Source organism: Calliphora vicina, chromosome 1, assembly GCF_958450345.1.
Source record: "Calliphora vicina chromosome 1, idCalVici1.1, whole genome shotgun sequence".
In the NCBI taxonomy this organism is placed as follows: Eukaryota; Metazoa; Arthropoda; class Insecta; order Diptera; family Calliphoridae; genus Calliphora; species Calliphora vicina.
The window spans coordinates 57,404,504-57,418,694 of NC_088780.1; the positions used below are offsets into that span (position 1 = coordinate 57,404,504).

General features: G+C 27.7%; 1 protein-coding gene across 1 annotated transcript; it reads right to left on the reverse strand.

Moving 5' to 3' along the window:
• Positions 1-4,149: 4,149 nt before the first annotated feature.
• LOC135962514 (transmembrane protein 216) lies at positions 4,150-9,796 on the reverse strand. The gene is made up of 2 exons (XM_065514493.1): positions 9,235-9,796; positions 4,150-5,097 (listed from the first exon to the last, which is right to left on the reverse strand). Exons 1-2 carry the CDS (start codon positions 9,488-9,490, stop codon positions 4,904-4,906), a joined length of 450 nt encoding a protein of 149 aa, XP_065370565.1. The 5' UTR covers positions 9,491-9,796; the 3' UTR covers positions 4,150-4,903.
• Between the last annotated feature and the right edge of the window lie 4,395 nt (positions 9,797-14,191).

The following is a 14,191-nucleotide window of genomic DNA, read 5'->3' on the forward strand; positions in this document are numbered from 1 at the left end:
AAAAGATTTGTTGACTTTTGTTGTGTGGTGTAATCAAAGTATAAATTTTGAAATGAATTTGAAAAATTACTAATGATTTGTTAAATATATTTTTAATATTTTTCCATCTTTGGTAAGACTGGGTTTAAAAAAGACTAATAGAAATTTTTAAATCGATATAGACATTCACCCTCTTCAAGCAACTGTGACATGGTTTTCTTTATTAATTTCCTTTATCTAAACAAATTTTATACTTGACGTAACCATATATACCATACTTTAATTTTTATTTGATTCCGCCAAAATTTCTACGCCGCACAGTGGGGGATCTGAGAAAAAAAGTGGAAATAAATCTGTAACTTCTAAACGAATAGACCGATTTTAATAAAAATTGGCTATAGAGGAGGTGTTTATAAGTTTTAGTTTTGAATTTGGGCTTATAACAGGGGGCGCCGAGCCACAATGCCCCAAAGTGGGGCACTTCGGGTATATACAAAAATAAAAATGATGCCAAATTTTTGTTTGCAAACCGATCTAAAAGATTTTTATAGTTTACGAGTTATTCGCATTTGAAAAGTAAAATTTTATATAGTAACGTGTAGGAAATTATGGCCTCTTTTAAAAAATGTACAAAATTTTTAGAATTACAAAAATTGTGGAAGAATTGTTAATGACAATCCCACAATTCCCAAAAAACGTTTCAAAAATCCCAAAATTGGGAGTTTTTGGAGTTATGGATCTATTCAAGGCACCAGGTCAGGGGCTATGAAATCCCTTTGCGCTATATTGAAGAACATATTAGGACATACAAAACAGGTCTTCATTTTTTCAAACCAGCTATGCGATTAGAGAACATGTTGTCTAAAGTTGAAATTTACATAAAAATAGGTCTACTTCGGAAGGCTCTGGACCAAGCACTAATACGAATTTTGATATTATTTTGCCTTTATAATATTTCAAGAGATGTTATCTTTCAGAAAAATATAAACACATTATGTATCTTTTTCTTATTTTCTGTATAAATTAAAATTAATGGAATTTCTTTTTTCGAATAAAAATGGAGAAAAAACGAGTTTTGAAAAGTTATGTGAAAAGTTTGAGTACACATAACTTTTGACTCAGTAAAGATTTTTAAACAGTTTTTTCTTATAAATTTGTTGTTAATTCAAAAAAAGGTACTTTAAGAAAATCGGGAAAGAATTGGATCAGTTATTAGCAAAAAAGCAGACCAAGGTAGGTAAATTATAAGAGATAATATATGACTAAAGGAATATAGATCTCGTCTAGTATATTATATATATACAAATATTTTAAATCGGATCGCAAATAAAAATTTGCCATCATTTTTAATTATTTATATACTCGGTGTATTCGTTTAGAAGTTACAGATTTATTTCCACTTTTTTTCTCAGATGCCCCACTGTGCGCCGTTTTTACACAAAAATTATGACGCTTTTTAAATAATGCGGCTACAATCATGAACTAATGTATACGTAACAGCGAAAATATCATAAGCAAATATATATTCGATTTTAATTTTTGAATGAAAATTGATGTATGATCGTTTACATAATTTGTTGAAATTTCATATATAATTTTATAGCAAAATTATTCAATTATTCAAAATTTAGAAATGAGAAACAAACTTTTCCATCCAATATCTCTAAAAACAGATCGGTAAATATATCTTAAGATTTCTTTAAATTTTTTAAATTGTATTACAATAATTGCTTCAGCTGATGTAGCAGCTGAAGCAATTGAATATACAATTTTCGAAATAGCTTGAACTTTAAATACAAAAATTATCTATTCAATAATGTTTGTATTTAAAGTTCAACCAATAACGAAAATTGTATATTCAATTGTCAAAATTATCAAATTCAAAACTCAAAATTCAATAGAAAATATCAGGGCACACTAAGAAAGGTGAATGTGATGAAACAGATTGTTTATTTTTATACCCTTCAGCTTCGTGAGAAGGGTATATATAAGTTTGTCATTCCGTTTGTAATTTCTACATTTTTCATTTCCGACCCTATAAAGTATATATATTCTGGATCCTTATAGATAGCGGAGTCGATTAAGCCATGTCCGTCTGTCTGTCTGTCTGTCTGTCTGTCTGTCTGTCTGTCTGTCTGTCTGTCTGTCTGTCTGTCTGTCTGTCTGTCCGTCTGTCTGTCTGTTGAAATCAGTTTTCTGAAGACCCCAGATATCTTCGGGATCCAAATCTTCAATAATTCTGTCAGACATGCTTTCGAGAATTTTGCTATTTAAAATCAGCAAAATCGGTCCACAAATGGCTGAGATATGAGGAAAAAACCAAGACTACCTCGATTTTTGACCTATTTTTTTACCTAGATCTGGATTACTAAGACATTAATATAGACAATATGGATATCTAATGATAGATATTTCAAAGACATTTGCAAACGTCTTATATAAGACCATAGTAAGTTGGACCTACAATGGGTCAAAATCGGGAAAAAATTTTGAACCCGAATTTTTTTTTTTTAAAAAAAAAATTTTAAAAACAAAAAAAAATTTTAAAATTTAAAAAAAAAAATTTTTAAATTTAAAAAAAAAAATTTTTTCAAATTTAAAAAAAAAAAATTTTAAATTTAAAAAAAAAAAATTAAAATAACAATCGAAAAATTTTTTTTTTCAAAAAATTCAAAAACAACTGGAAAAAAATTAAATTTTGTTTACCTAAAAATATTTAAAATTTTGAAGTATAATTTGGTGAAGGGTATATAAGATTCGGCACAGCCGAATATAGCACTCTTACTTGTTTTTATTCAGTTTGAATCAAAGCGAATTCATACAAGGTGGTGTCAGTTCTACAAAAACAACGATTGGTCTTAACAAATGTCAAAAAACCAAAATGAAAAATTAAACAAATAAGTATTTAAACTTAATATAGTGTAGATAATTGAATAGTGGGGACTTTACTTATTTATGCAAAAAATAAATGTTTTGTTAATAAGCTAGAATATGTAGATATTTAAATATAAAAACAAGCTTTGACAGTTGTTAGAACCAAAGAGCGAAAAAAAATTATCAGCTGTTTGACTGACTCCACCTTGTATAAATTCGCCTTGGTTTGAACTGTCAATTCACTTGTGGTTGTTGTTGCGAAAAATACAACAAACCCAAAAGCAAAAACAACAACAGGCAATAAACTACCTTTTAATAAAAACAAAGTACCTGTTGTTTTTGTATTGTTGTATTTGTTGTAGTGATGCAGTCACCTTTCTAAGTGTGCCCTGGAAAATATCAGAAAATTTAGTTTTTGAGCACATGAATACTTGATTCAATTATGAAATATGTAATTGAAACCAGTTCAATATGTGATAGATGTTTGAATTCAAATATAGTTTTTTCTGTGTAAGGAAAATCCCCTATCTATTTCGAGACGTTTTGTATTAAAAACTCAATATTCATAAAAAGTGGACTTGGAGTATTTTCATTCGATATATAAAAATGAACAAATATCTCCTGATTCATAAAAAAATTATTGTTTTTCAGAAAAATACTGCCCTTTTTGAAATTTAACGTTATTTACATTTACGTTAAATCAGCCCTATTCGAGAAAACACAAAAAATAAATAATAATTATGGCTTAATTAATTTTGTTATTTCAATTTCAAACAGATTGTCTTCGAATTCTATGATTTGTTGCATATTTGGAAATATGAAAATATGGTGAAATTAACTTAACTTTTAACCAGTACTTGAGTTGATTGTTGTTTGGCACACTACTGTATTTATATGAATTATGTACATACGAGTATTAAGATTGATCAAGACTGAAACTTTTCCAAATTTACAATAATAATATTGACAGTTTAAAAGCCTTACTTAATTGGATTTAACATATATTTTCCACATTTAGAAGATGAATTCTCTTGTTTTACATTTATTATAATATAAGGAAGTTCTTCTTATTTTTATTACAATTTTATATGTATTTATATCCATCCTAAGGATATAAAGATTGTTTTAAGTATCTAAGTTTTGTTCTTTTTTTATACAATATAATTTTAGAATGAGCTTGTTTTTTTTACTAATTTTTATTTTTTAAATACGAAGATGGTAATTGTTAAAGAAACTAAAAAAATGTTCTTATAGTTTAAATACAAAAGAATTGAATAAAAATCATGATTGAAAGTATTTGTTTTTAATTGGTTTTTATTTTGGTTTAAAGACACTGTGTTTTTATTTATTTTGTTTTTCTTGTAAGTATAATTACAAATTCTTAAATTTTAAATATATATATATATTTTTTTTAAAATAAACAAATCCAAAATATGCAGTTCTTTTTGTTCTTTATTTCATATTGTGTTTTTATTATTATTATTTGTGGTTGTGAAATTTATTTTGTGAATAAACCACACGTTTTTACAGAAAAATTGTCTTAAAGATTTGGTTTTTATGTTTTGACAAAATTAAAAATAATATTAATTACAATAATTAATAATAATTTATTAATATAAATATTTATTTGTTGTCTTATATTGGTTCCAATTGATTTTGTATTGTTAACATTATTATAATTTTTTTGTTTTTTTTTATTTTTTTTTTTAAATTTTTATCAGTTTTACATACATTTTTTAAGAAATTTCACATTTATTATTCTTTTTTGTATAACAGTTTTCTTAATTTTTGTTTGTTTTTTAATTTTGTAAATTTTCTACGATTTTCTAAACGTTTATAAATAACAGAGGGGTCCTTTTACACTTAGATTTTATTTATTTTTTTTTTTTAATTTAATTTACGAGTTGTTGGTTTTTCTTTATATAAAGTTACATACATGTTTTTGTATTACGAATATACTTATTATGTTTTTGTTTTTCAATTCGTTTTCATTTAATTATTTTATATATAATTTATTTACTTATTTTTTTATGTTTTGGTTTTTTTAGTCCTAATCATAAGTTACTGGACGACATAGTGAAAAAACAAAGTATATGGCATACCAAATTTCGGTGAGATATAGACCCAATTGTAAAGTACAAAGTACATATTCTAAACGTATTTTATATTTTTGTAAAAGTAATATATAGGTTACACCAAGAAAGCACGGTACAGTTAGAAAAACTGACAGAATTGCAGGCCAACCTGTAATGAAACAAAAATATATTTAAAAATTAATTGTTATTAAATATTTAAATAAGAAATAGAACTCAATTGGGAGTTTCAAAGCTAATGAATGCTACTTAAAATAACGTTTGATCTACTTAACCACTACCAATATAACACGGGCATCGATTTATTTTATATCCTTCACCTTCGTGAGATGGGTATATATAGGTTTGTCATTCCGTTTGTAATATCCACAATATAATTTTCCGACCTATAAAGTATATATATTCTGGATCCTTATAGATAGCGGAGTCGATTAAACCATGACCGTCTGTCTGTTGAAATTAATTTTCGGGATCCAAATCTTCAATAATTCTGTCAGACATGCTTTCGAGAAGTTTCCTATTTAAAATCAGCAAAATCGGTCCACAAATGGCTGAGATATGAGGAAAAAATTAGGACAACCTCGATTTTTGACCTACATATATCTGGATTACTAAGTCATTAATATAGACAATATGGATATCTAATGATACCGTAGTAAGTTGGTCAAAACCGGAAAAAATATTTTTTAACCCGATTTTTTTCACCAAAAAATATATTTTTTTTAAAAATTTAAAAAAAAAAATTTTAAAATAACAATTCGAAAAAAAAAAATTCCAAAATATTAAAAAACTACTATGACAAATTATGGACCGATCGTCACAAAATTTGGTGATACGAGTTAGGCTTATATAAAACTTATTTATGCTGAATTTGGTGTGGATATCTATATAGCTAAGATATTTATGAGAGCAATCGTATGGGGGCTAGGAGAAATAATGGACCGATTCTAACCAAATTCAATAGGCTTCGTCCTTGTAGCAATAGAAAAGCTGACCTGTAGTTTGATTACAAGGTTTACATGGACGGACAGACGAACGGACGGACATCGCTTAATCGACTCTGAAAGTGATCCTGAGCAGATTGGTATACTTTAAGGTGAGTGTTGGGACAATATTTTTGCATGTTACAAACATCAGCACTAATCCAAATTACCAGACATTCACCGATAAGGAATCCTACATCTCGTTCATCGAAAAAATAACTTTTTACCAATGTATGGAACTTGTTATTTATATTATTGAATAATTTCACTTCTTATTTTTTTTTTAATTTTCTAAACTTGCTAACAAAACTATTAATTTGTGTTTGAAATTAAATTTCAATCAAAAAATATTATTCAGTAATTTTTTTAAATATTTGATGAAATGAGATAATGAAACTGAAACTTCTTATTTATCATTGAATTTGGTGGATTATAAGCTGTACAAAAATGTATAAACCATAGTTATTGATTTGTTGAAAAAATTCATTTCAAACATAAACGTTAAATCCAAATAACCGATACATGGGAAACCCGCTATTTCTTAACGCAATTTTCAGAGTCCCGTTTTTTAAAAACATTATATTCGAAATCCTGCTTTTTGATTAAAACCATCTTTATACGATAATCATAGGATACATCTACACAATACCTTCAATTGTCACCAGATAATCTTGTATATTTTTTTTAATTAAATTTAGATTTTGAATTTAGAATATGCATTGATGGATCGTGTCTAATTATACATGTCTAATTTAAACATATTTCCTTGAACAAAGTATATTTAAAAACTGTAATAAGCCTTAGTGGGACCATAAGGGGATCTTGAGATAACAAACATTTAGTAAACATCTCCTAATATTGTGCGATTTCTATAAAATTAATTTTATAGAAATCAAAAGGAACTCCAACTTTCTGAGTAGGGACCCCTTTAAGTAAGAATATTTTAAAATACATATCCCTAAGTTTTTTACATTATTAATTTAACAATATACCATAAAATGTTCCTTAAAAATGGAAACATCCTTCGGCTTAACTGTCATTCCACTCAAGCACTTTTTTAACTTAAAATTTCTCTGTTTTTCTCGTTATCGAAACAGTATTATTCAACATTGACTTTTAAGTTAGACATATATCATAAATTATATCAGATATCACAAACATATTGATCTTGGGTCTACCGATTTTGACAATATTCGGTAAATATATAATCTTTAAAGTAATTTCGATATTTCCATTTTCATATTTTCTAATTTTGATAAACTCGCAATTTAAAAAAATTTAGATATTTTTTAGCTTTACATATTGGGATATTTTGAAGCTGATGTCGGATTGTATTGATTTAAAATTCATTTGAAAGATATTTATGTCCTCTTTAGACTACATAACTAAAAAAAATATTTATTTTAAATAAATGAATTCATGATGCAAATGCAATTTTCAGATGAACTTTTGGAAATGTTCTCCATGTAATTTTTTTTTTAAAAATGTTAAATTTACTGAAAAACGAAGTTTACTAGAAATCAAGAGACTTCACATGAAACTAAAAGCCACTAGCTTTCATTGGTTAATCAGTGATCAATAAAAATTAAGCCTAGAATATAAGGTCATCCTATATAAGACCACTTTAAAACCAATTTGGAACTAAGGACCATGACGGGATCACAATGATATATAAGAAATTAAAACATCCTCAAGTCTCTGAGACTTGGAAAATATATTGTAAAACTGAAAAACCACCCCAACCCGCTGACAAGACTACTTGTGCAGTTTTAATTTTAGTTATAAGATTTAAATACTTATTGTTAGATCTATAAAAGGCAGATACTTCCTTGGAAAATGGAAGATATCTATTGTTCAAGGACGATTTTTTATAGTATATCATTTCTAGTTTTACTTTAGGTATTCTGCACGCATCTACTAAAAATATGAACTTTGAACCTATATAAAATCAGAACTAAAGCGAATTTGGAAATTCTGGAAAAACTTAAATTTTGTATGGTCATGAAAACAGGGTAAAGGGTCAACAATTAATTTTTTGAACGAAATTTTTCGTTTCGTCCCGATTGATAAAACTTTACAAAATGTTAATCGGGCACGAAAGCAGCAGCAATAGTAGCATTCAAGAGCGTTGTATAAAACTTCATTAGTAAACAATTTTCGGAATATGTTCGTTCGAATGTCGATTGAAATCCATTTTCTTTATTCCATTATAACTTACGATGAACAAGACATCAAGACATCATCGCGAAAAATTATATAGTTTTTAGTATTGTTCCAAACAAAGCACGAAAATTGCAATTATTTGCCAAATAAACGAGATTTTATGATAAAAAGCGGAAGGCAATCAGTAGGAAATGATACCTTAAAAGTAGTTTAAAGCTGAATGAGTTTAAAATCCTATAAACTGATAATATTTTTGCATATTTACCCAATTATGTACAGACTTACCCCCATTTTCTCAATCTCTGGTTATTTTTTATCGTGACGATAAACTGACAGTTCTCATACAAAAGAAATGTTAATTGGCGGTTTATCGTTACGAAAAACGATAACCAGATATTGAGAAAATGAGGGTATGTCTGTCGTCAATATATGTATATATCAGATCTTCAAATTAATTAATTCAATTTGAATTTAATTCACTAATATATTAATTCGGAATTTTAAAATGTGTGCCATTCATTCCAACATCTAATTCTTTGGCTTCAACATTTAAAAGATTAAATTTTTGTTAATTCAACTCATACAAATTGAATGAAAATATGTTTTCTTTATTCGGTTTTGTTTTGTTTTACTTTTAATCAATTACAAAATGAGTTGAAATAAAATTGATGTAATAAATTTGAATTGAAGAACAATTGTATCTTTCAATACTTTTTTAAAACAATTTTGTAATGGAAAATTTTAATAATTCAATAAGGAATTAACTCTATAAAGAATGAATTCTAAAAGAAATGAATTCAATACATTTGAATTACGCCTATGAATTAATTCATAATAAATTCATTAACGGAATGGTTAAGAGATCCAATTTTATTTGATTTTGAAAATGGAATTAAGAATTAATTCTTTCGAACCTTTGGTATAGATAGAATTTGTATAGTATAAATATCTAATTCAATTAACTTTCGATATAGTTTTTTGTTTAAATACACAAGTATTTAATTTTTTATTGTATTTTAACGATATTGAAAATAAGCAAACATTAAGTATTGAAAACAGATGCACATGTACTCGCACTAAATAAATTATTTCAACACATTCTTCTTAGGTTTTTTGTCTAAATTTAACATTAATTTATTTACCTCGCTCGGCTAGAGTGCCCTTGCGACCCAATATAATGCGTATCGTTTCCAACAGACAGAATCCAAATATAACACACATGTCTCTAATCAATATATCCATCGGATACGTCAGATTAATTGCCTTAAGGAGACTCATAGCAAGTTCACAGCCGAAAAACATGCCAAAATAGAAGGAATTCAAATAGATTAACACCTCATAGGTGAGACTGGGATTTGGCTTCTTTGGCACCTGTGGTGGTACACGTTTTGGTGGCATTCTCTACTTTTCAAATTATTGCAATCTATTCGTCATCGATATCTTAGGGTTTTGATAGAGTTTTCTTCTTTATTTTAGTTTTTACATGTCTACTTAATTAGCACACTTTTATTACATTTTTTTTATTTTATTTTAATTATATGTTCTTTTATTTTATTTGTTAAAAATAGCAGCACATAACGAACACTGTTAGTGGGCAGTACAAAAAGAGAATTGCACGCAAATAGTATTTGTGACTTGTTTGTCGGAATAGTATTTTTAGACTGATCAATGGTACTCGAAATTTGTCTGTGCAGTTCAGAGAAGAACATTTTTTGTTTTATGTTCTGTGCAAGTACATTATTAGACAAAGTTTTTTGTACAATTTTACTTAATGTTTTCGTTTAGGAAAAGAGGTTTTTAAAGGCACACACTTATTTTATTGTTAAACTAAATAATTGTCTCGGAGATTTTTTTAAAAAAAAACATGTGATAGAAATATTAAAATACCGATTCGTAGATTATTACAGATAATTAAGAAAACTTTGAAATAAAGAAAGATATTGTCACAGTCTCGTAACAAGGAAATAATTGAAAATATATACATTAGAATGCTTCAAGATTGTATGGCCGAAAAAAATTCAGGCCGTTCCCCCTTAGAATTGTCTTATGTATTGTAGAAACACTCTGTGTAACCACATGCTGAAGTTTGGTGGTGCATTTACAAATTAAATTTAAGCTTTTTTGCGAACTAGCGTTTCCAAATTTAAGAAATACCTATCATAAGGTCGGACACCATGGAGGACATGTTAGGAATATTAATGAATACACATTTTCAAACGAAAAGTATAGGCGATACGGAAGAACTAAACTCTCAGGAAAGGAATGCCACCAAAAAAAACATATAATCATATCAACTCAAATGGTATACGACGAGGTTAATAGCTTCTCGTCGTACAAGACAGCAAGGCCAACTAAACTCAGAAAGCTATTGACTACCACTTGCCTAAAATGTGTCTACACAGGAAGCGTTCAATAATGTTTTGGTCCTACGGCAATTTGATCTGAACCAGGCCATAATAACCTAAGTGGCGGGGAAACTTATAGAATAATTGTGAGGCAAACGATACAAAAATAAGATACAGAGTAGTGGAACTCAACAGTGTGATATTTTATTTTGCCTACTATGGGCCTACATAGTCTTCTAAGGATTGAATCAGCGATATTGATCAGAGCAAATGATGCAAACTTTTTATGTGAAATGGCAAAGAATGCTATCATCATAACTTATAACTAGGCCAGAGAACCCGAATATGATAAATAAAAATTTCAAACGACGAATGGGCTGTCTCTCAAAATAAGGCATAATTCCGAAGATGACGTCTCTCAGATCACAGTACTGTTTTCAGGCTATGATAATGGCGATTTCGGAATATATTAAATGGTTGAAGAGAATTGTTAACAAAACTGCAACTATATTTTTACGAGTTAGGCCCGGTAAATTATCAAAATTTTAAACATAGTTAAGGCTTAATCAATGTTTAAATAAATTTTGTCCATACAAAAAATATATTTAAACATTGATTAAGCCTTAAGTTACCCGGCCATAGTGTTAAATCTAGGAATGTTTTACAATGAAAGAATACGATAAATTCTTTCTCCAATTGCGTAAATCTTAAGATATGACATCATGGCATTATCGGGAACAATAAGGCGGACAAACTATACAAGATGGTATCATGCATGGATACTATGTATATAATATCTGAAACTCTTCCCAAAGTTAAAAAATTAACAAAGAATGGGCAATAAATGGACATTAGGGTCAATTTCCCGTACTTTTACCATTCCCGTTCAATCCAAGGCATTCCCGGGAAATTTTTAATTCCAGTAAAATTTTTCAAATAATCGCTCAAAATTCAAAAATATTTATCCTTTTATTAAAAAAACTAAAATTTTTTTGTTAAACAAAATAAAAATTGAAATAAAAATATTGAAAATTTTACCAAAGTCATAATCTGTGGAAATATTTATACCCTACACCACCATATTAGGGAGGGAGTGCTGATGTTTGTAATGCCCAAAAATATTTTTCGTTTAAAGTATACCGATTGACTCAGAATTTCTATAAAATCTGACACATAAACTTTTTTCGGTACAAGGACGAAGACTATTGAAACTTTTTGAAATACATAGGTCCATAATTGCTATAGCCCCCATAGAAATGTTCTCCCGAAATAGCACCTATTTTACAAATACATTTTTATAAAAAGAAATTACATTTAAACATTTCTTGTGGATCAATCCATAATTGAACATAACTCTCACATAAGGTCCACTTCCGAAAATCACTTTAACGAGCATAAATCTCTTAAAAATGTTGGTATCCACATAAAAATCAACACAAAAAGGTATCATATAAAAATAAATTACACGACCTAATTTCATGGCAATCGCATAAAGCTTTACGTTTTTATGTGCATTTTTATACAGTTTGTACAGCTGTCGCTGAGTTGACAATATTTGGCCGAATATGTTTCGGGTCGTTCCGGAACGGATATCCAATTGTCGTGGGAACGTTAAAAACTGTGATTATATACGGTGTTGTCAGAAGTAGGGAAAAAGCCCACATCAAATTCAATTTAACGTTTGATAATATAGGTATTACAGAGTAATATTATTTTAGGAAAATTTTTGCTTGAAAGGCAATCAAACCATTGTGAAATATTAGAACTTTATGACATGATATGAGACCTTGTGAATCGACCAAATATGTTTAACATATGTATTGTTAATAGTTGTGAAATTTAATGAAACTTTTCGATATATAAGAAATTTGTATGGAGAATAATAGGAAATTCTTTTAAATTTGAATTTTCCACATAGAAATTTGTACAAATGTTCAATGATAGGCTAAATTCGGAATTTAAACAGCATATGATAACACATAACATAAAATGTAACTTGTTAATTTAAGTTACAATATCAAAGTTATTAAATATTTTCACCTAACAGAATAAGTTTGTTACTGAAAATAAGTTTTGATAAATTAATACAAATTTAGGTTAATTGATTAATAATATATTTTTAATATTGATATTTTACAGAAATATCATATTTATGCACACATGTGTTTAGTTTTCTTCACATATAAGTATTTATATACATATTTATGAATGTAAGTTTGTGTTTTTAAATTTGTCTATTAATTTTAATTGTTGCATATTAACTGCACACAAAAGCACCGTACTAAATTATTCATAAACTTTAAATTTATAAACTGTGAAGGATTTATTTTACGTCAGAATGACTAATCACTAAAATGTAAGAATTAACTAATGCAAATATTAGTCTATTTAAAGGTATTGTTACGAATTAGCATCAGCGATTTGAATTAAAGGGTCTTACAACATTCATCATAGTTTTTAGTTTTGTTCGTTAAGATAGTTCATGAAGCTACTGGAAGAAGGCGATGTGTATAAATAGTGGCAGGGGTTGCAATCTGTAGCCAGTTTTATCATAGGTGCTGTTAGAATAAACATTAACTGCATTACCAGTGTATTATTGTACACTACCAGTGTGTTTTTAACGTGTGTAATATACGTATATGTTAGAGTGTCCCTTAGAATTAAATTTTTTCAAATGTTGAAACGGTACCCGCTGAAAACTTTCGTAATGACCTAAAATACCACCAAAAAAATGTTTAGCTTGTTCTAAGATGGCAACCCATGCCGACTTTCGATTTAGTTTTGAGGTGCATTTACAAAAGAAAAAAAAGCATTTTTCAGTTGTTTTTTTTAAATTTTGCTATTAAGTAATTACTTTTGCAATATAATTTAAAATAATCGAAATGTGTACGTAATTGTCGTTCTAATGAGATATAAAAGACAAAAATTGGTTAAAAAATGTTAAAGTTATTAAAAAATCGCCAGGCCACTAGAACAAGAAATGTGGGAACAAAATTAACATATTTTGAGAAATATTAAAACAAAAGTTTATTTTTACTTAAAATATATCCATATTTACTTGTATATAAGTTTTTATCTTCATAGGATACAGTTAACCTATTCGCAGGTATAACCAAAAAAAATATTTTTTTTAACGGCAGTTCAAAACTCCAATTTCAAATTTTTAAAAATTTAGTTAAACAAATTTCAGAATTTTTTGATCATCACATGGGGATTTATTTACAACATAATAGGGAATAAAAATGTGAAAAAATATGTCAATACCTCATATAGTTTTTCCGTACCAGCGATATAAACTTTGCGACGAATTTGTTGGCCATATTTTGGCGTATGAGCCCACTTTTATCTGTTCAGAATATTATAGTCCAGGAAATTTTCTGAAAGTTTTCCTAAAATCGGAAAACGTTAACCCTTAAATCGTGAAGATCAAATATTAAATTTTCAATATTTGTAATTTCTAATGGAAAGATAGCGATATGTTATATATTTTTGGGCCGATTTTGATGAAACTTAAGAAAAATATATCATGAAGTCTAATATTTACAATAACGACACAAAAATGGAAATTAACCCTTAAGAGCACTTGGGGTCAAATGACTGTGTTTTTCGTGATTTTAAAAGTTCAGGGTAATTTTTTCACATTTTTATTCCCTATTATGTTGTAAATAAATCCCCATGTGATGATCAAAAAATTCCGAAATTTGTTTAATAAAATTTTTAAAAATTTAAAATGGAGTTTTGAAACTGCCGTTAA

Bases quoted from the DNA above. Each gene is read 5' to 3' on its own strand.
- LOC135962514 (XM_065514493.1), bottom strand. From the start codon at position 9,490: ATGCCACCAAAACGTGTACCACCACAGGTGCCAAAGAAGCCAAATCCC. The intron at 5,098-9,234 runs GTAAATAAATTA...GTTTCATTACAG, and splicing joins GGGCACTCTAGCCGAGCGAG to GTTGGCCTGCAATTCTGTCA.